Source organism: Alexandromys fortis, unplaced genomic scaffold (genome assembly GCF_014885135.2).
Source record: "Alexandromys fortis isolate MF-2015 unplaced genomic scaffold, M_Fortis_MF-2015_v1.1 scaffold_157, whole genome shotgun sequence".
Taxonomy (NCBI): domain Eukaryota; kingdom Metazoa; phylum Chordata; class Mammalia; order Rodentia; family Cricetidae; genus Alexandromys; species Alexandromys fortis.
The window spans coordinates 3633687-3655763 of record NW_026068041.1 but is presented as its reverse complement, the minus strand read 5'-3'; the positions used below and the strand labels follow the sequence as shown (position 1 = coordinate 3655763).

General features: G+C 52.1%; 2 protein-coding genes across 2 annotated transcripts; both read left to right on the top strand.

Annotated features, from left to right (window-relative positions):
- The first annotated feature begins 5178 nt into the window (after nt 1-5178).
- Kncn (kinocilin) lies at nt 5179-8086 on the top strand. Its single transcript, XM_050165650.1, has 4 exons — nt 5179-5329; nt 6281-6349; nt 7148-7222; nt 8007-8086. Exons 1-4 carry the CDS (start codon nt 5179-5181, stop codon nt 8084-8086), a joined length of 375 nt encoding a protein of 124 aa, XP_050021607.1.
- A 10558-nt stretch (nt 8087-18644) lies between these two features.
- Tmem275 (transmembrane protein 275) lies at nt 18645-19181 on the top strand. Its single transcript, XM_050165547.1, has one exon. It carries the CDS (start codon nt 18645-18647, stop codon nt 19179-19181), a length of 537 nt encoding a protein of 178 aa, XP_050021504.1.
- The last annotated feature ends 2896 nt before the right edge of the window (nt 19182-22077 follow it).

The following is a 22077-nucleotide window of genomic DNA, read 5'->3' as shown; positions in this document are numbered from 1 at the left end:
GGGACCTTTGCTTCTCTGTTTGTAGATGAGGAAATGAAATTCATCAAGCACCACTTCTACAATAAATGGCTCTGCTATTTAAGGGCTGTATGTCAAGAGGTTGTGATGGGTCAGTAGCCATCACACAAGCAGACTTCCAAAGGAGCTGTAATAATGACCCGGTACCCATCCACGAAAGGCCGTATTTCTCCTGTCTAAAGCATTACTATGCCTTTATTGAGGACCTGCTGTATGCCCAGGACTGCACTTGTCCTACCAGAGTTGATGACAAAGAGAAATGGTACCTCCCAGCCGCAGCCAGACTAGAGAGAGCTAGGTGGGAAGTTCCTTTTTAACTCCCCAGGGAGGTGTCGAGAGGAATCTGAATGGGATCAGAGCTCAGGTCATGGGCTGCCAATATCCCATAGTGTGACTGTCTGTGCATTGTGGTGGCGGGCATTCTTCCTTTTGCATTCCTTCACCTGAAGTGAGGCCAGCTGGAAAAACAGATTTGCAGAAAGACTCCCAGTGCCCGGACATCCAGAACTCAGAAATGAATTCTGTCTGTGGATTTAAGCACTGGCCTGGGTAGTCCTCCAGACTGGCCCCAGTAAGATGGTGTCTTCAGGCGCTTCCCAGATCAAACATTCCACCACCATCCCCGATCTTGCTGCAGCCCAAGACCCCAGGCTCTCATCCCTCTGGCCTTTGCTCAAGCTGGGCCCTCCCATCAACCTCCTCACACTGACCCACATGGTGAGGTCCTCTCCCTTGAACAGCTGTTTAAATGAGACTATGTGAGCTTCGGTTTTGTGCTAGCTATTGTACATTTATTAAGTAGTAGGTCCATTCCAAAGTTTCCGGACGTTACATTTGCACAGCTGTCCTGTGGGTACATACTATTATCCCACTGGACGTGAAAAACAGGCAAAGTAAAAGTAGATGCCCAGAGCCGTATAGCTAGGGATGCATGGTGGGACTTGAATTCCTTCCAGAGCGGCTTAGGACCTAAAGCCTTTCTGCTTTGGTCCAGGTCCCAGCTCAGCCACTCATGGCTCTGTTTCCTGGACACATGACTTAGTCTGTTTCTTAGCTCTAAATGTGGGGCAGTGGTGTTTAGCTTACCAAGCTATAAGAGCTACGGAGTAATAAAGGGTCACGCATTCCAGATGCATCCAGAAGGTCATCTTGGTTATACTTGTCCTATCTCAGGTGGAAGTAATACAGCTATGACACCAAGGCTGGAGAGAAGCTGTCCTCTTGTTTGCCCAGGGAGCCCTCTGAGAGCCCCCCCCCCCCCCGTGTGGTTTACAGATTGATCTGACTTTGAGATGAGTCAGACCTCTGGCTCCTGAGATTCTTATTTTGAGAGGCTGCTCTCCCAGCACTCTGTGCTGGGGTCCCTGGGGGGGAGGCAGCCATAGTGCCAAGGAAGAGCCTACTTTTAGAAGCTGGAGGTCCTGGGTTCTAGTCCTATCTGTGCCATCACTCACTGGGGTACCTTGGATGTCCTGGTTCTGCTAGACAGACAGGTATAGTGGATGCTCTGAGGGAGCTCTGGATAGTGGAGCCTGGTCCAGGCATTGCAGCTTGGGGTGGTAATAGCCAGCCTTCCAGCTCTAGAGGTCACACTGGGCTATAGTCTTCAGGAGCCAGCTTCAAGGAGCTGATGGAGGCTGTTGACGTTCGTGTCTCTGCACTATCAACTTCCTCTGGCAGATACTCCATCTTGGGAGGAGAGAACCGGTTCCAGTCCTAGATATCTCAAATATCGGGCTTCATTTCTCAAACCCAGCTAGAGGACATTGGTCTAGTCCCAGTACTAGTTTAATTGGACCCCGGGAGCTCTGGTCATAGGATAATCAAGTCTTTGGGCTTCCATGTGTCCACCTGCTTGAACTCTGGGGTCTCTTCTCCTTCCTAGTCCACTGCCCCTCGCCAGACCCAGCTCCTCTGACAGCTTGCATTGGTTTCATGCCAACTACTTCAGCAGCTTCGGGTCTGGAAGGACCCTAGGAGCAAGGTCCCCACAAAGCTGACATTCTTGTTTCCATGGTAGCAGTTGCCTTGGAAGCTGCTTCCCTGACTTCAGCTTCTGAACCATCCAAGAAAGCTGCCCGTCCCCCAGGGGACTAGTAGATTAATCACGCTCTGTACCAGGGTTCTCACCCTTCATGGAAAATAAATAGTACCAAACCAAGCTGGGGCTTGCTCAACCACTCTCCCTCCACACGCTTAACCCACACTTAGACTTGGCACTTCTGAAACAGAAAGGGTGTAGACTGACACCTTCCATAGTCAGACACCTCTGTAGGCAGACACCCTCTCAGGCATTGCCTCCCTGCGAGGTGCTATCGTGGGACCTAGATGTTCCATGGCTTAGTTGTGCTCTGAGTTTGTGGCTCCAGGATAACTCCTATCCCACGAGAAGGACTCTGGTACTTGGAAGGGCTAGGAACTCACCGTCTCCCGCAGACAGCTCCCTTGAACTCATCTCTAACTCCAAGCAGATCTCTCAGGGATCAGCATGTGTTTTCCTCAGGGACTGTCTAGCATACACTGAAGAAAGACTAGGAGAGCCTCCCTCTCCATGTATGTGTGTGTGTGTGTGTATGTGTATGCATCACATATGTGTGCATGTTGCACATGTGTTTGCATGCATGGAGAGGCCAGAGATCAACTTCAGGTGTTACTACTCAAGGGCTATCCATCCCAGGGTTTTGTTTTGTGTTTTATTTTGTTTTTGAAACAAGGGTTCTCGTGGGCACCTGAGACTTCCTAATTCAACTAGATTGGCTGCCCAGTGAACCTCAGGGACCTAACTCTCTGTGCCCTGCACAGCCATGGAATTATAAGTGTGTGTCACCAGCCCAGCTTTTAATGCTTATCCTGGAATCAGACTCAAGTCCTCATGCTTGCAGGACAAGCAATTTACTGACGGAGCCATCTCCTCGTTACATCCACATTGCCAAACAAAACACAGAAGTGTAAGATCAGGGTGTTCGTGAATCTGAAATTCACAGGGCAAGGCACCCCTGCCTCAGGCCTGAGGTACCTGATGCAAGACAAAGCAAGCAGTGAAGCCCAGTCCAGCCCCCAGGAGGTTTATCTTGCTGACAGTGTGGGAGAGCCACCCTCGGCCTTGGACTTTGAGAGGAGCCAGTACTGGCCCTACTAACCCCTAGTGATGCCAACACTGAAGGGTGAGTGGGAGGTAAAGCATTGTGAATGCTGTTGAGACTCCTGAGGGAACATGTACGCGTGGCCATTTATCTTGATAACAACTTCTAAAGCTAGCCCTCAGAGATGCTTCACAAATGACAAGTACATGGGATATAAATTGATGCCAAATTAGAGGAAAACTCTGGTCTTATCCTGGGAACAGGGAGATGGCAGTGGGATGGCTTGGCTTCAGAGGCACCATCTTTGTGGGGCCTGAGGGCCTATCTATGCTTGTGGTCCTACAGCTGAGGCTCCCAGCTGATGATCCTGAGACTTAGCTCCCCTCCCTTACATTGTACAGCAAGAGAAGACTTGGTAAAAATGGAGTTTACTGGTGCCCTCCTTCTTTGATGTCTCAAGGTGGTGGTGCACGGCCAAGCCCAGAGCTCTGTCTTCTATCCACAGTCTCTGTGATCATGGCATTCTGTAAAGTTCACAGTCCGCAGAAGAAGAGGGGGGAGCCCCTCAGGTGGGGTGGCAGGGCAGCTCAGTCATGTTCAGGAAAGGCTTTCTATGTAGGTGTTGAGGGACAAGGAGAGATTGGTTCCCTAGACAGAAAGAGCCAGGCGTATGCTCAGCAGGGCGACAAAAAAGAAGAGAGGGGACTTGAGGAGGGAGAAGCAGTGGAGGCAGGGGATTCTGACGCTGGTGGAGACTGCAGGTGGTAAGAGACTGGCAATGAAAAGGCGGCCTGGGGATTTTGTGCAGGGTGATGTGACCTTGAGAAGTGTCTCCAGGTTAGAGCAGGGAATAGGCCCGTGCTCTAAGAGTGGGAACACCTGATCCGCATAGGTCCAGGAATGCAATTAATGATGAGAGTTAGAGCTAGGCTCTAGGAAGGTACAGGGATCAGGATGAGGCTTGATTGGGTCACCACTGCTCAGGCTGTCCGGTGGATCCTCCAAACAGATTGACCAGGTCAATCAGGCTGGGCAGAGGTACTCAACGCTAAGAGTTCCCCACCATGTCTCAGCTTCATGACACTTCTCGCCCAGTTCCTCCGCCCAACCCTACCCAAACTCACTACTTACTGCCTCTGCTTTCCCAGCCGGAAATCCCCAGGGCTGGGCCTTCCATCCTACTGGCAGCTAAACTGGAATAGTACCAATGACTACCGAAGATAAGCGGGGCTTTTTAAGATCACGGCTTGGACTGAGACCTCCCTAGGGCCAGCAGCTGACAAGATGGTAAAAGAAGCATGGGAGGGACAGGGAAAAGAGTAGATTTGGAGGGCTACCCCCACTCCCATGGCTCCAGACAGGGCTCTAGGCGCATCACTAGGCCAAGGGGCAGAGGCCAGCAGCCAGCCTTGAGTGTGCTACTTGGGATCCTCACATCCCTACCCCCTGAGCACCATATGAAACCACAAGCCCAGTCTTCCTGCTCAGGAACCAACAGTGGAACCTGGGCTGCCTGCCCCTTGGACCTTGGGGACTCAAAGGGAAGCTCACATTACAGGCTCATGAATAACACATCACCTTGCTGCCTGCCCCTCTGAGAAAGCTTATGTTCCCTAGGCGTCCCGCAACCCCACCTTGCATTTCTTTAAACTTTAATAGGCCCATGCTCCAAGGCAACTGAGCAGGGTCCACAGAGCTGGGACAAACAAAAGTCTTGAGCAGGAGAATGTAGGCCCAGCACCCTCTGGTCCCAGATGGTAGCTTATAAGAAGTGGACCCCGTGGAGTAGACGCACCTCCCTGGAACCCTGAACAAAGTAGAAATGTGACCAGGCAGCCCCAAGAGTGACCGCCAGCATCACAGCCGTCATCGAAGGTAGAGTAAGCTCGGGTGCTGAGGTCAAGCTAAGGCTGGGGGCCCCCAGAAGAGCTGTGGGATAAGGTTACAGATAAATCCCAGAGTTAGCAGCCCGGAGACTTACAGCGCAGAAGTTTCCACCCTGGATGTAGCACTCCAACAAGGAGGCATCCGTCCGAGAAGACCAAGACTTCCGGGAGGCCTGGAAGCAGAGTCCTGTATGGACATCCCCATCAGCACCAGAGACTTCCACTGCCTGCAGCTGGCCTGTGTGGCCCTTGGCCTGGTGGCCGGCAGCATCATCATCGGTGTCTCCGTGTCCAAGGCTGCTGCTGCTGTGGGTGGTATCTTTCTGGGCGCCGCTGGGCTTGGTGAGCAGGCACTGGCCTGAGAGGTAGGGGGAGGTGGTTTCCTGGGGAAGCAGGGGTCTGGTGAGGTAAATGAGAGATGGGGGGCAGGGGCAGGACAGGCTAGTAGGAATTGGTTGGGGAGAGAGAAAGTTGTTAAGTACTGCAGTCTCAGCGTGCAGGAAGGAGAGCCGACCTGGAGCTCCTTTGGGCATGCAGAGACTAGGGGGGATAGACTGGGTGTTCACACCTTCCTGGCTACCTGGTAGGATCTCGTGTTTATGGGAGGATTCATAAGCCTGGTTGGAGTGGGGTGATAGAGGCCTACAAGACAGGACAGCTCAGACAAAAGACCTTCCTCTCCTCCACTGTGTCAGTGGCAGTTCTGTCCGTCTGTCTGGCCAGGCCCAGTGATGGAGAATGCCATCTCTCACCCCACCCCACTGTCCCAGTAAAACCTGGAGCTCCAGGCTGGGCCCTCTAGGCATCGCTTCAAACACTGAGTGCCAGAAACACTTGGTCTGGGAGGACCCCAGCCTGTGGCTTCCTAAACATCAGGTCTGAGTGGGAAGGAGCAGCAATGGAGCCTAGAAGGCCACCATAGAGGTCTTGGGAGAGGAGAGAACTAGAGAGGAAAGGGGGAGCAGTGATATTGGTGTCAACTGGCCCAGAAGGAAAGTAACCAACCTGCTCTTCACCTAAGCAGAGTGGAACCAAGAGCCTGCAAACCTGTGGCCTGCATAATCTGCAGACCCTGCCCCAGAGAAGTGCTGAATCTCCAGCAAGGGCTGAGTCTGAGTCCTAGGGAACTACATGAGCATGCACACACACACACACACACACACACACACACACACACACACATTTACACACCCACAGTCCTGATCCTTTGTACCTCTGCCCACCTACATCACCACCCACGCCCAGCATCCTGCACTTCACACTAACCACAGCACTCTCTGTATCCCTCCCCAGGGCTCCTCATCTTCGCCTACCCCTTCCTGAAAGCTCGGTTCAACCTGGACCACATCCTACCTGCACTAGGTGAGCGTTTTCCTCCCCCAAAGACACTCTGACAAGTACAGTGCAATACCTTTTGTCTGCAAACCTGTGAGGGATTGTCACTGAACATGCCTATGTGTGAGAGCACTCCTCGCTGCATATCAGTGTGTGTGTGTGTGTGTGTGTGTGTGTGTGTGTGTGTGTGCCAGTCACCATAGTTACAGAGTAGCAGAATCCAGCCAGCTGCCTGAGCAGACACAGCTAAAACATCAGGAAGTCTTTTCACTACCCAAAGTCTCCAAGATCTCCAGATGACAATCTCATCCCCACACCCCAAGAAGAGCCTCTACCTCCTCTTGAGTCCCATGACCTCCTAATAGTTCCCATCTTCCACAACCTACATCCAGACTCCCAACACCCTCAGACCTTTGTAGCTTCACATAGCCCTAGTTTCCTCCCGTCACCCCTGGCTGGATGTGCTGGCACAGCATGCCTTTAATCCCAGCACTAGGGAGGCAGGCAGATCTCTGAGTTTGAGGTCAGCCTGATCTACGTCGTGTTCCAGGACAGCCAGGACTACACAGAGAAACCCTATCTCAGTAAACTAATTAGTTTATTATTAATTAATTAATGGAAGCCACTGCCACCCCCTTCAAGGACTCATTTCTTCTGCCCCTTCCCAAATCAGCCAGATAACATGGAAGACCTGGAGGATTCCAGTAGAGCAGAGACAGCCCCCCCTGATGGAGATTAGACAGCAAGAAGAACTTCCTTTCTCAAACTGGGCTGAATTTGGGGATGGCCCAGTAAATGGGAATTTGGGGTGCTCTCATCCTGCAGGAAACCTGAGGATCCATCCTAACTCAGGACCAGATCATGGGGAGGGGAGGTCTAGCAACAGCGGCAATAAGGAAGGTAAGTACCTGACATTGTGGGGTCCAGCTGTTGTCTCTACTCTATGACTGGCAGCTGCATAGGTCCCAGGAGGAGCCTTGAGGGTCATAGGCAGGAAAGGGACCCAGCCCAGGGAAGCAGTGATGTTGGGTCACCTTCCTTCCATGTGTGCAAGCCCTTCTCATTTGTCTTTAGGGTGTTCCGATCATGCCCAGCATAGACGCTGAGACACAGGGTCCCCTGCTTTCCCTTCCCCTACCTCATACCCTGGTTACTGTCCACTCTGCTCCCAGTACTGGAGTCTGGCTCTTGGCAATGACAACCAGGCGTCTTCTCCCTTCCTGACTCTGTTCTGTTCCATACTGGGAAACCCCAGGGAGGAGTGTCTCCAAGGCAGCCCAGCCCCATCTGTTGATGTGTTCTGCCCCCAGAGCTTACTCAGCTGAAGGACCCATTCCAGATGCTGACCCAACCACTTTACAAATATAACAGCTGGGTTCTCACAACCACACACAGAGAGGTGCTACAGTAAACTTTGTTGTTTGTTTGTTTGTTTTTATGGGGCAACTGAGACACCGAGAGGTTACATGACACATCCAAGATCACAGCTAGGAGGCAGTAGGACCAGCGCTGAAGCCAAACATCAGCTCCTGAGTCCTGGTCCCTAGGATTCCCCACCTCCCCATCCGTCTCAGCTCTGCCCTAGGTCCTGGAGCATTCTGACCCCCCACCCTCTTTGGGCTCTCTGGCCTGCAACTCAATACAGGTCTGAACTCAGGTGTCTGCATTCTGCTGTCTCCTCCAGGAGCCCGCAGCGGCTTGTCCACAGTGACCAGAACCCTGGAGAAGCTGAAGCCTGGAGGCCGGGGAACTGAGGAGAGCTGAGGCCCTGCCTCCTGTCCCACCGTCCCCTCCCCCAGTACTCCTATCTCAGGGCCCTCCTTCAAACTAGAAGATCCAGAAATGATCCTCGGGGATACCGGACCTTCCTTCTCTTCCAATGATGTCCTTCATATTAGGTCCCCTCACTCCTGGCATCGTTGCAAGACCCCAGTGGCTTCAGTCTCTCCCCACGGCTCATTGCTCTGGACAACAGCTCAACTTTGTTCCCTTTTTCGTCTCTTGTTGGAATTTGGTCCAGGGTCCTGACTACAGCCAGAAATGGTTTTTTATCCTGGCCATAGAAGCTGACCACAGGAACCTCAGATGGGGCTCCTAGCTGAGACTGTCATGTCAATGCCAGGAGCACAGGTGACCACTGACAAGGTGACTTTCCAGCTAAGCCGAGTGCTGGCACTGTTGCTCTCGTCCTTCTGTCCTTCTCCGCTCGGGGCTTTGCCGCACCTGGCTCCAGGCGGCCCCCAGCATCTCCTGTTCTCCCCACTTCTCTCTGCAAGGAGAGGGCTCCTTGCTCCTTCTAAAAAGCCAGCTTAGAATCCCATAGTTACATGCCCCCTTACCCTATTCTAGAAGCCTGTGTCTCCCTCTTTTTTGGTACCTCCAGGAAGGCTTGGATTCCTTTTCACAAAAGCAATTGTGTTTGTTTGTTTTAAGACGGAATCTCATGGTTTAGGCTGATCTTATGTGCTCAATTGTGCCTAGCTAAAATTAGCAATTCTATTTTTTTTTTATTCTGAGTACTGGACGACCCAGGGTCTTGAACACACTAGGCAAATACTCTACCAATCATCAATATCCCTAGGCCTCAAAAAAAAAAAAAAAAACAATTCTCAAGAATACTAAATATGCTGAATGATGCTTTTTTTCCCCCTCGTCCCTAGTACCGGACAGGGCACACTGTAGGTCCTTAGCAAATGCTAGTGGTTTAAATTAAGTGAAGAAAAACCCTACCCACTAGGCTCTCCTGGAGAGCTACATTATGGCACATAAGGTCTGAGATAGGGAGGCCCGGGTGCACACACACAGACAGAAGTCTGCTCCACCCTCCACAGTTGCCCCTCCAGGAACAGCAATATTGTTTGATCGCCACAGACACCTGTTCCTTGTCCTGCTTTGAGGAGAAGACAAGCTGGGAATACTCTTATTCTTGCAGGACCCATACAAATGACTCCTCTCAGAAGCCTGCTCTGACATCGCCCCAATAGTTCCAAGGACACCTGATCACTTGAATGGCATTGGCTTGTGTCTTCATGTTGAGCGAGAGCAAGGGGTTAGGTACTCAGAAGACTCACAGTGGATGTTGGAAAACAGGCCACGTGAGAGAGCCCATCTTGGACAGCTGAGAAACATCTCAGGAGAAAGGACTCATTGAGTGCTCCAGGAAAAGCTACAGGGTCAAACTTTGCAGCCAGATCTCCTCTCCTTGGCATTAGCCATAGAGCTCAGCTCCCAGCCAACAGTGGCCCAACATCCACAAGGGGTGAATTTCACAAATGCTGGTCAGGGTAGAGACTGACTCCTCCAGCTAAGGAGAGGTGAGCTCTCTCTCCTCTCCACCACCCTTTAGCCTGCTCCTTGTCGTTTTCTCCTCCTTTCCCTCAGCATTCACCACCACTCAAGCTTCCCTGATGAACGAGAAACCCCTTCCTCCTGTCCCCCTTCAGTCTTACCTCTGTGCTCCAGAGAGACGCCCAAAGGTGGAGAGTGGGAATGGGAGCTATAACTCCTAAGCTGAGGAGAAGGTGGCTCCCCTCCATCTGATCCTCCCAGGCAGGATCTCCCTACAATCGGATATGGTAAGCCTGACGCCTGAGGAGTCAGGCCCAGAGAAGTGCTTGTGACCCTTGTGGAATAAATTCAAAAAGTGCAAAAGCAAGAGCTACATCCCTTAGAGAAGCTGACAGAGTCCTGAGGTGAGTCGGCGCTCTGGGAGCCTGGCCCTTCCATTCCCCTTGTCCCTGCTGTGGGCCTTCTGAAACCTCCATTCTCTAGCACAGATGGCTTGTCTAGATGCGACCTCTCTGGGAGTACCCACTCTCCCAGTCCGTGTCGTCGTCGTCGTGTGTGTGTGTGTGTCCCCGTGAAGCACACCTTCTCTCCTGGCCTGCTGGGAGAAGAGGTGGCGCCAAGCAGTAGTGTGGTAGGTAGTTCTTAGGGAGGACTTCTAAGCAGCAACAGAACCTTCCAGTGGGTCAGCATGGGTCTGGGAGTGGCCAGACACCCAGCTCTTCCAAGGGTCTACTCTGAAAGGAAACTGCTTCTTTCTAGACGCCCCCAACATCTGGGGCCTGAGCCTTGGCTGAGCCAGTTCAGTGTTAGACCGGGTGCTGAGAACACGTACCCAAGCAAAGCTGGGCAATACTTGATCTAGGCAGCCTCTTGAAGTTGCGTCCTTACTGGGCCTATCTGGAAGGAAACCGCTCCAGGTAAGGGTGTGAAAATGAGAGCTCCATCTTGGTTCAGGCCTCCAGGGGGCAGAGGAAGAAACTGGGAAACTTGGACCTGGTTAGCCTGCAAATGGAGGATGACCCCGACAGGTCCTCATTGGTCCAGTCTCAGAAGGAAGGATGCCTGGGATGTGGACAGATTGAGTGGATTTGTGAATGAATTCATAGATGATCCTCCGTCCACACTCTTCTGTGTCTATCCAGGCTTCTCTGCAACAACCTCAAACTGGACCTTCATCCCATGCCTATAGGAGCATGCAGCCACACCCCTTTCTAGTGCAGACTCTAATTAGGGAAGGGGTGCTGAAAAGAAGCCCCACCCCCGGGAAAACTCTCCCTGCCCCCTCCCCAGCCCCAGGCTCTCCAGGGCTGCACAAACGCTAAAGACTGCAGGCAGGGGCTTCCTGAAAGGAACTGCACTGTTTCCATGCAGGGTGAGAAAAACTGCAGCCTAGACAGTGTGGGCGGCGGGGAATTAGTTGCTGAGGTGCTCGCAAACCACGCACCCAAAGGAGCGAAGGCGAGAAGGACGCTCCGGGCTTGTAGGCTGGAGGCAGCGGGTGGGAGCCAGGCGAGCTTGGCCGCCCACACTGGAAAGGGGCTCCGGCCAGCGAGAGGCTGCTGTGATACATAGCCAGTTCTGCTGTCCCAACCGGCGTCGCTGCCTCCAGCCCATCGCCTGTGCTGCGACCCAGCAGAGAGGAACTGACCACAGATCTTGGCCCGGTGTGCCGACCCTCCCGGAGCCCCTGCCTGCACCGTTGGCTGACCAGCCCCTGGAACCCTGGAACTCCCTTCGCTCGCTCGCTCCGCTCGCTAGCTCGGGGAGCCTGGTCACAACAGGGGCGTGTCCACGCGCCCTTTCAGGCAAGTGCAGCTGTAGAAATTTGGGGGTTGCTGGAGTGGGCGTGGACTCTGGAGGGACTGCTGAAGAAAAGGGGAAGATGCTTATCCTGCGAGGGTACCAGACAAGGGATCAGGGATCTCTGGTCTTGAGAAAACAAAAGTGAAAAAGAGAAAGGGGAGAACAGGAGACACACCACAGACTGGCTGTCTTGACTCCCTGTCCTACCCTGGTCCCCGATGCTCTTAACAGATGAATCTACCCTAGAACTTCCCTCTACCCTCTACACTTTCTCCAATGCCCAAAGTGAGGAGAAAGCTGAGAGAAACTGGAAGAGAGCAACTCCCAGTCGGAGACACAAGTGTAGCCCAGGAGACAGACTTCCGCAGCTTCTGCAACTAATGCTCCCTTCCCATGTGTTTCTCTAATATCCCCTGAGCACTGAGAAGAGAGAGGAACCCCAGTCCTGGACACAAGAGGCCCCCGTGACTATGGGAGCCTGAACTGAACGGTGCACCCTCTGCACAGGAAGGTAGAGCTGGGGAGCGAGCTGGGGACAAAACTGACTTGGTGACCAGCTCTCTGAACCTGGGAAGCTTAGCTCCCACCAGAGCAGAACCCAGAGGGCTACCTGGAGGAATCTGGGCTGATAGAGAAGCAGCTGAGGGGTCCAGCAGGGTTTTAACAGTGAGGAGGAATGGGGAATGACCAAGATCAAGTGTGGAACAAGAGAAGAAAGAACAGACCGGAAGGATCTTTGGCAGGAGGATCTAAAGGGCCCCAAGATGGGTTTCAAGTGTGTAGGAGGGGAGCCTGAGGGTGATGGAGGGCCGCCTTCATGGAAAAAGGCAACATTGAAGAAACCTATACACCGAGGCCGTATTCCCAGGAGGTAGGGGTTCAGAAGGCTTCAATAGCAGAGACCAAGAGCCGAATGATGTTCATTAAGCTCATTGGGGGTCATTGTGAATAAAGAGGCCAGAACAGGATGGGGCAGAAATCAGGCTAGAGTGGGTGCCCTTGGGAAGGAAAGGAATTGTGGGGAATAGGCCATGTATTCACAAAGCGGGGAGACTGCTAGCTCAAGACCATGATTGGGTTGGATTGAAGATGGGACAGGCAACAGGTCCCAGGAGGAGGTGTGACCCACCGAGGGGGCTGGTGAGCTCAGGTCAGGAAGGGAGTTGTAGGTAGACTGGTTGGTGTGATCCAGTGGGGTTTCTTCTCATCTCCCAGACTTAAGAGTTGGGTGAAGACTTGAGAAGGCAGGAAGCTGGACTGAGACAGGGTTGAGCTTTGCTGATCAACACCAGCAGGACAAAGAGATGAGACAAAATCACAAAAGTCACTGAAGTAAAGTCAGTGTGGGCCACAGGTAGACACAGAAATATCAGAGACATGAGGACCATGGCAAAGAGCTAGGACTCTGGGGATTGCATGGCTTCAAAGAACATTAGACCAGGCTCTGCCATGTATTGCCACAAGGTTTGTGTCTTTAAATAATCAACTTAACGTGAATCTGAATTTCCTAATTGTCAAAAAGGGATTGTAATATGTTTACTTCTTAGGACTGTCATGGGATTAAATGAATTAATACATATAAAGGGCTTAAATCATTGTTCATTTTCCATTGCTATAACAGAATAGCTATGACTTAGTATCTTACAGGATGATAGAGTCCTGGAGGGTACAGTGGGGGGCAGAGTAGCTGAAATGAGGTGAAGGATCTGGGTGATGGGGATAAGAAGTCAAGGAACTAACAGAGAAGGGGCCGGAAGGGCTGCAGGCCCTGGGCAAGATAGGGCAGGGAGGAGGGGAAAGTGGAGCTGGTCTCAAGGCCTTAGAAGAGATGAAGGGAGGATAGCTCCAGCCCAGCAGTGTGAAGTCCCCGCCAACTGTCCCTCCTGTCGCTCCAGGTAGCTCAGTTGCTGTTGTGGAGACAGAGGCCTAGACCATCTGCCCATACCTGTCCCCTAGCTAGGGACTAGGAATGCATGAGAACCGAAAGGAAACGAAAGACCCAGGGCAGCAGAGCCACTGTTGGTCTAATGGACACAGGGCTATGGCTGATGCAGAATCCTGTCTCTTGGGCTATCTACTATGCTAGAATGAAAGCCTACGAAACCTGTGGGGACCTCCCACTTGGGACTCCTACCTCACAGGTAGGCGAGTGACAGTGGAATAGCCCATGAGGAGCTCTGGGGCTGCTTGCTGGCTAGAAGCATGAAAAGTCACTGTAAACAGGAGGGCATCATAGGAGCACACAGAGCAGAGCTTCCTCCTCCGTCAGCTCTCCTGAGGCCACTGCTCTCAGGCACCTCACCCATCCTCCACCGCCACCATGGCACCGGGTGCATCTAGAGATACACCTGCTAAGCAGAAGCTCTTCTCCACCAGAGATGTGTCAGCTCATGTCTGCATTCTGTGAGCAATGCAGCTGCGCTCTGGGTTTGTTTGCCTCCTGAGTGTGCCTGTAGTGAGTGAGGGGGGTGGGATGGTAGGTGTCACACACTGGAAGACCAGATAAGAGAGTGCAGATGTCACACACAGACTAGAAAGCCAAGCTTTCCAAAATTCCTCCTCAAACATCATTCCTAGGCTTGTGTGTGTGTGTGTGTGTGTGTGTGTGTGTGTGTGTGTGTGTTTGCGTGTGTCGGAGGGTGAGTGGGAAAGATTCTGGCCATTAACTGGAGAGGGATGATGGTGTCTCTCTGGGCCCTGGGGAGGCAGAATCCATTTGGCACGAGCTGAGAACTTGCAGTGTAATGAATAAGCCCCAGCAGGCAATGAGTAACAGTGATATAGGAGGCTCTCTGAGGATGCGATAGAGTTGAGGATAGGGCGGGCATTAGTCTGGGGCCCAGAGGAGGGGAGGGGCCTTGCCCAAACTTCAGGGACTAAAGAGGAAAGGAAGAGTTCCCAGGCAAGGGCAACAAAAGGCTTTGAGCGAAATGTCTGGAACACACATGGAGGACGAGACTAATATCTTTACCAAAGTCCCTGGGCTCTTACCCAGAGGCTCTTGGAGAAGGAACCAGGACTGGGAGGCCTATCAATTGCTGCCAGCCAGGCAGTTGCTTTTGTTCAACACAGAAGTCTTAGGTCTGGGACAGGCTGACACAGGGGCTTCAGGCAGAAACTTCCCCCACAAGGAGCCCATAGCTCTACCTACTGACGACCACCCCGCTTGCTGATGGTTACCTGGGTAATTATAATCAACGGCTACGATCTTTTTAAAAAATGTGTGTCTGTGTGTCTGTCTGTCTGTCTGACTGTCTGACTGTCCGTATAGCATCTGAAGAATTTAAGGTTTCCTCTGACCTAAACACACACACACACAGAGGGGAAGGGCAGAAGACAGAGAGAAGGGGGGGGGGAGAGAGAGAGAGAGAGAGAGAGAGAGAGAGAGTTAGTTGTGTGTGTCAGAACCCAGGTGTAGTGGTGACTTTTTTGGGTAATAGTTTATTTCAGCCCAAAGCAAAGAATTTGGAGAAAGGAACAAATTCAAGTCATGTTACTGATCAGTGTGCTCCTTCTATGGTACCTTGTGGTATTTTGATAGGGACTTCTAAACAGGCCCCTATTTCTACCTTCACAAACCTCAAGTAGTTAAGCAAGGGGCATCAGGTTGACAAGAGACCTCAGTTCAGAGATAACCATTAACATTGTATCCCTCCCTTCCTTGTTCAGGCGGCTAAGGTGCCAAGGAGAGGCCCCAGCTATTCCTACCAGCTGCCTATCAGCTAAAATGCAAATCTCTGAGGCCCACCCCAAGTTCCTGCCCCTGTCTCTGCCCCAAACTGCTTCTACACCAGGCTCCCAAATAGAGATTACAAAGCCTTCCTGGCCAGAAGCAGGAGAAACAGCTTAGCCAGGATGGTGGGCAGCAGACATCAGTGGTCAGACCTCTGTCTATCTGTGTTCTGGCTTGGCACAGTCTTCCTCCAAAACCTCTCTCATTCTGAGCCTCAGTTTCTCCCATCTATTGAGGACTTGGTTGTAGAATGTGATGGTGCTTGCCTGTAATTTCACCTCCTCAGGGCACAAGGGTCACAAGTTCAAGGCCATCCTGGGCAGCTTAACAATTTAGCAAGATCCTGTTTCAAAAAAAAAAAAAAGAGATCTAAGGATGGGGCTGGAGAGATGGCTCAGTGGTTAAGAGCACTGCCTGCTCTTCCAAAGGTCCTGAGTTCAATTCCCAGCAACCACGTGGTGGTTCACAACCACCTATAATGAGATCTGATGCCCTCTTCTGGCCTGCAGGCCAGACAGACCACTGTATACTTAATAAATAAATAAATAAATCTTTAAAAAAAAAAAAGTCTAAGGATGTAGCTCAGTGGTAAAGCACTTGACTTCCATGTATGAAGCTCTGGGTTTACTTCCCCAATCAGGGCATGGTCTAGGTGATCTCCACCGACTCACTAGAGTGAAGCTCTTTTAATCTGCCAACTCGATATTCAGAGCAATGGTCTCTCCTGCTCTCCAGTGCTGGGCTTGAGGGCTTTAGTTGGAATGAAACACAAAGGCGCCAAAGGATTTACAGCAGCAACAGAATAAAGTCAAGAGGGTCTCGCTTCCGAATTCAGTAGCTAGGCTTAGGAATGACTGATCACAGTTCCCTGCCCAAGAGAAAAAGCTCAGCTGGGCCTGGTAGGACAGGCCTGTGATCCAAACTACTAAGGAAGGTGCAAAGTTCAAGGCCAGCCTGAGCAACTCAGTAAGCCTGAGTCTCAATAAGTGAAGGGCGAGGGGGATAAACAGCTCAGTCGTAGGGCTGATCTAGGAAATGAGGCCTAAGCCTAAATTTGATCTCCACTGCTACCAAAAGCAAAACAAACGGAAACAAATCAGTATGATCTTAAATATCTAGTGAGCCGCATCCCACAGCTTTGCTAACAAAACAGAGCCAGGGGCATCTGAGACCCTCAGATTCTATATCGTCAAAGAAATGAGATCTCAGGCCTTCCAGCCATCCAAGGCTCCCTTGTCCAAAGTCAGCTTTCAAAGCTGGGGTGAGTGAGGGGCTCGAATCCATCAGTTCTGCCTGCGGCACCATCACTCAGTCTCCAGCTGAACCTTCATTGCAAGAAAAAAGACCTTGCCTCTGCCAGAGAATGTCAGATACTGATAACTGTGGGGAGCAGAACAGGCAGGGATGTGAAAGAGGAAAAACTGGAAGTCCCACCGACGTCCTGAGGTTAAAACTCGGAAATGTAGCAAGGCCATGTATGGACACCCTCCCAAATTCATCTGCTGCATGCCTTTAGCAAGCCGCCTGGAAGCTGGTTGGGCCACACAGTCGGAAGCTTCCTTGAGGCGGCTTAGATGCCCTCAATAATCTTTGTTCATCAGGAGTTTGGACAAAGAAACTGTTCTGTTTCTAAACGGCATGAGCCGCCTCTCAGAGCTAAGATTTCATATCTATTGTCTTCATTATGTTTCGTGTTCGCTGCATTTTTTAGATATTTTGCTTAGCGTAAAGCATTCAACTATCACTATATCCTACGAGGTGTCAATTAGCCCCAATGGGACCTCATGATACCCTATGCAGTTGGGGCTATCAGCCCCACACAGGTGAGCACAGTCAGGCTACCTCTTCCTTACCCTCCCTACTCCTCACCTGCATCCCATCTAGGGAGTGGATTACTCCTCTCTCTACCTAGGACCTTTTCCTAACATTGCCCCACAGTTTCAACACAGCTCACAAACTATGCATTCCCAGTCCTTGGTGCCTGTGACCTCACATTGTAAATCAGAATTCCCAAGCAGAAGTCATACATGCTGGAGTTTGGGTTGGGGTTTTGGTTTTGTTCATTTGAGACAGTCTCACTATGTAACCCTGGCTAGCCTGGAACTCACAAAGATCCACCTGCCTCTACCTCTCAGTGCTGGGATTAATGGCATGTCCCAATCTTGTTTTCTTTTGTTTGAGAAGTCACACATTCTGAGACTGTGACTATATTGCTCTTGCTTCTGCATTGATTTTCGGAATTTTGCCAATCCAGTGATAGTTCCCAGAACCAGACACATCTAGAAATCCCAAGAAGGGGATTACGACATCCATAGATTGGATTTTTATTCTTAACTTGTCTTGTGTGTCTGTGTGCAACTGTGGGTGCATGCATACTACAGCATGTATGTGGAAGTCAGAGGGCAACTTTTCAGTTGGTTCTTTCTTCCCCTTGCTTTAAGTTGTAGTCTCTCCTATTTCTGCTCCTGTGCTGTGTACACCAGACTAGCTGTGCAGTGAGCTTCCAGCCCATTCTTCTGCTCCGCCTCCCATCTTGCAATCGGGGTGTGGGATTACAGATGCTGCCCACCACATCTGGCTTTTTACTTGTTTCAGGGCCGTTTTACTTGTGTTCCAGGAATCAGACTCAGTTTCCCAGGCAAGCACTTTTACCTTCTGAGCCATCACCCAATAGATGAGGCTTTGAAGCTAAATCCACCTGGTGGTGGAATGGAGGTAGTCCTGGAATTTACTAGAATGCACTGTCTAGAAAGGATTCCGGGGTCCAGATCATGGGGGAACTGCCCCCTCAGTGGGCAGCTGAACATCAAAAACAGCATCACTCTCATGGAGCCTCGTCTGATGTTCATAGAAGCTAATGTCCTTGTTGTGCCTACCAGAGCCTAAAGTGGAGCAGACAGCAGGTCCAGTAGGTCCTCGGTCTGGGTTTTGGGTAAACTGCTAGGTTTTCCATGCTTCATTTTCTATAAACTAGACTAGATTATCCCAAGAAACTAGACCAGATTATACCAAGGAACTAGACCAGGTCATCCCCAGGTCTCCACCACTTGGAGGTGGGGGTGGAGAACTGTTTAAAACCCCAAAGCTGCACTCTGGCTAGGACTGTGGAATAGGGGGAGCAAAGAAGGATCATTTAACCAGCTGCCTGCCTCGCACTTCACAGCCTTTTAGTTAGAGCCTGAAGGCTTCCTGGAGGAGAGGTGAGGGTAAAATTTGCAGTGGCGTCTCCAGGGGACTAACTGGGCAGGAAAACAATCTGCAGATTCTTCATGTCAGATGGGTTATTTTCCAGGACTGTCCAAGATGACCTGGGCAACTGCAGACAGTGCAGATAGCCACAGAACTGAGCCCACATGGAAAGTGGATAACACCCCCTTCCCCTCTAACTCGCCCTCTTGCTGTGTGCCCGCAGGACCACCACGAGCTTGCCCTGCCATGTGTGCTATTCTGAGCAGGCAGACAGACAGAGCTTGAGGCGTGCAGGGCGTGAGCGGGCAGATGCCACAAGCAAAGAAGAAAAGTACAGCGCCCCTGACCCCAGCGCCCCCTGGCCGTGCCCAAGGCCGACTACACCGCCTGCCGTCGCCCGCGCTGTGCTGTGCCTGTGGCTTGTGCTTGCTGCTGGCGGGCCTGAACGTGACCCTGGTGGGAGCTTTCGCCGTCTCCCTGCCCGGGCACAACGCACCACTGGTGGTGGGACCGGCGCTGCTTGTGCTGGCGCTCGGCTTCTTCGCTGCTTGCTGCATGTGCAGCCGCCGGGGGCCCGGGTCCCGCGCTCGCTCCTCAGCCACCGCGAGCCAGGGCGGCGGGCGCGCAGGGACCGTGGCACTGGAGATGGAGAGCAGCGAGCGCACAGCCCAAGACACGACCGCAGTACAGTTCAGTCCTGCCGCCTCGGCAGCATCCTCTGGCCGCTCCAGCCCCGGGCCCGGTCTCTTTGCCCTGGACCCTCCTGCGCCGGCAACCTCGGCAGGCTACTTACCTCGCACCGAAGGGACCCAGCTCAACTTCCCTAGGGACCTGGCTGCCTCCTAGTGGGCCAGGAGAAGGGAGGAGGGGTAACGCCAAGGACTGAGCACAAGAGGCCTCATCTGTCCCATCTCTAGAACTTCCAAACGGAGAGTGTAGTGATGGCATTGGCTCTCACACCTCTAAGAAGACAGCAGACCTTTGATCTCTTGGGTGGGGTCTACTTCATCCTCTCTTCTCTCCACAATGATGAAACTGGACCTTGAATCTGTAAACCTGTTCCATCCCACGGTGTTTGAGCACTACGGAGGAAGCCTCATCCAACTGAAGGGACCTAGTCAGGCCCTCGGGGTAGAAAGAGGGATGAAGGTCAAACTAGCTATACCAGACAAAGGTCAGGAGAGCTGAGGCTGGGGTCCTCAGTGGTGATGAGGCTTTCCAATCCTGAAGGTCCCAGTGTGCATTTTCACTGCCAGCAACACCCATCCCCGCGACTGTGCCACACTGTGTGTTCCAGCTGTGCCTCACTCCTCAATAAAGCACCTTCTGAGTACTGACTCAGTGCATGCGCCGGGGTGGGGGAGGGGCTGGCAGGGGGCCTCTGAGGAGCTCCTAGGTCTTGGGGTGCTGGCAGCCTACAGCTACCACTCCAGCATCCTGGCACCAGCCCTCCTTGGAGAGCTAAAAGGATCCCAGGGGAGAGGAGTATGTGACTGAACGAGATGGTCTCTGAGACTCTGTGTGCCTGGAAACGTCCATGGAGGAACTGCGCAGATGTGTGGCTGGGAGAGGGTAGGAGTGACTGTGAGTGCATTTGCTTGGATCCTATAAGAGATGAGTACAGTGTTTAGATGACTATCGACATCCCATGTGGGTAGCAGTTGAGGGTGTGGCCACCAGTACAGACAGGGAAGTGAGAAGAGCTCCAAGGACCAAGAAAAGCCCAGACCTTCAGAGCTAACTGGGCTTGCGGTCTGGGCCTAGCCTATGTTCTGACCTGGTAGATGAAGACCAGATGTAGATATGAGGCAGGCCTTGCAAGAGGGCCCTGGGAACAGAAGACTGGGGGATGACTCCATGATTCTAAGCCAGCCCCTCTTCTCGATAAAGGGACCCCATGCTACCCCACCATCCTTTGACAGTGGTAACTCCTTGCCCACCCACTCTGGGCTTCATAAGCCTTCTTCTCTGCCCATGGTGGACTCTGATGATCCTCTATCATGGACCAGGTATCTCCCAACAGCTCTGAGCCCTTTCTTCCTTCATTTGCCTGCTGCCTTGCCCTACCCTCCTCTCCTCCTTTCTCCCCACTCCAGGGTCATAATGGAAAACAAATTCACCAGCAGGTGTTGAATAAGCCACCCCCATTCGTTCACACGAGTCAGTAGCCCCTCACATTTGACGCGCTCAGCACCTGAAACACATGGCCTCTTCTTACAGCATCTTGTCACCTCTGTTGGGTGTCTGACGGCACGCATGTATGTATGGACATGGGTGAGTGTATGTCTGGTCATTTCCAGCCTCATACTCTTGTGGATCAGTGCTCTGCAATCCCAAACACCACCTGCTTCCACTTCCTTGAAAGTAGCCAGAGAGAGAGAGAGAGGCCCCCACTGATGCTACCTTAGGGGTGATCTGGGTCTCCCTTCTCCCAGCACCTTATGAGGAGACACCCCATATGCACTCGGCAATGCTAGGCCACTGGGAGACTGTTTCTGCCAAGGTGAGGATGGGGGTGGAATCTGTCAGCAAGCTCCCTGACTCCTTGAAGGCCTGGGAACACCTGCAAGGGGCACTACAAGGACCAAGCCCTCTAGCCTGACCGCTTGCTCCCCCAGAGGTTCAGGGCTACAGCCAGGACACCGAGATAATCTTTCCTAAAGGATAGGTCTCCTCAGGACTCGCTATGGAGGAACTTTGGGGTGGTCTAGGGGAGCCCTGCCTCTCAGAGGAAGCTACTGCTGGCCTAGACTAGGAAACCCAGAGGGGTCAGAAACTGGGGTTTCTTTCTTCTAGTCCCATTAGAAGAAATGAAGGTGGTCACTGAGAGCTAGTTTTACCAATGAATCCAACAGATAATTTCTGAACCTTGCCATGTGCCCAGTGCTGGAAACATATTTTCTACTTGGGGAAGCAGGGCAATAAACAGAACTGGCGAGATGGCTCCATAGGTCACAGGGTTTGCTACAGAAGCCTGAGGGTCTAAGTCCATATTCCTGTACCCGGGAAAAAGCTGGCTCTGGCCATGCTTATGAGCTTGTAACACAGTGTGCTGCTAAGGGGCTTGGAGAATTCCTGAGACTGACTGGCCACCAACCATGCTTCAGGTTCAGCTTGAGATGGGCAGGGAGTGACGGAGCAGGACATCTGATGTGCTCTTCTGGCCACTGCGCTTGTGCACACATGCATGGGCAGCCATGTCCACACATGCACATCTGTCACACTCATACACACACAAGAGCAAGGAGACACCAGTAAACAGCCGTATGCTGGAAATCACGATCAGAAGGTGTGTCTTAGGGACCTGGGTAGTTAGGGAGGACTTTGCTGAGAGAAGCTGAATTCTGAATGGAACGACAAGAGTCAGCCACGCTAAGGTCTAGAGAAAGAGTATTTCAAGTTCAGAAAAATGGCTATTGGAAAAGCCCAGAAGCAAATATGAACTTGGCCTCTGTGTGCCAAAATGGAGAGCCGGGCTACAGAGATTGGAGACTAGAGCAGTGTGGAGGGGGTTATTGCTCAGCCCATGGCCTGGGGTGAGAAGTCGGGATTTTATTCCTGGTGAGATGGAGCCAATGGAGGGTTTTAAGCGGGGAAGCGGCAGGAACTGATTTGTGACTGTAAAGATTGCCCTGCCTGCTGTGGAGGAAGCAGCGGTGAGGGGAGAGACAGTAAACAAGAGGCTGGTTAGGAGCTGGCTGTGAGCAGCTGTACCTGTGTCTGAGGTAAACGGGGCAGTCAC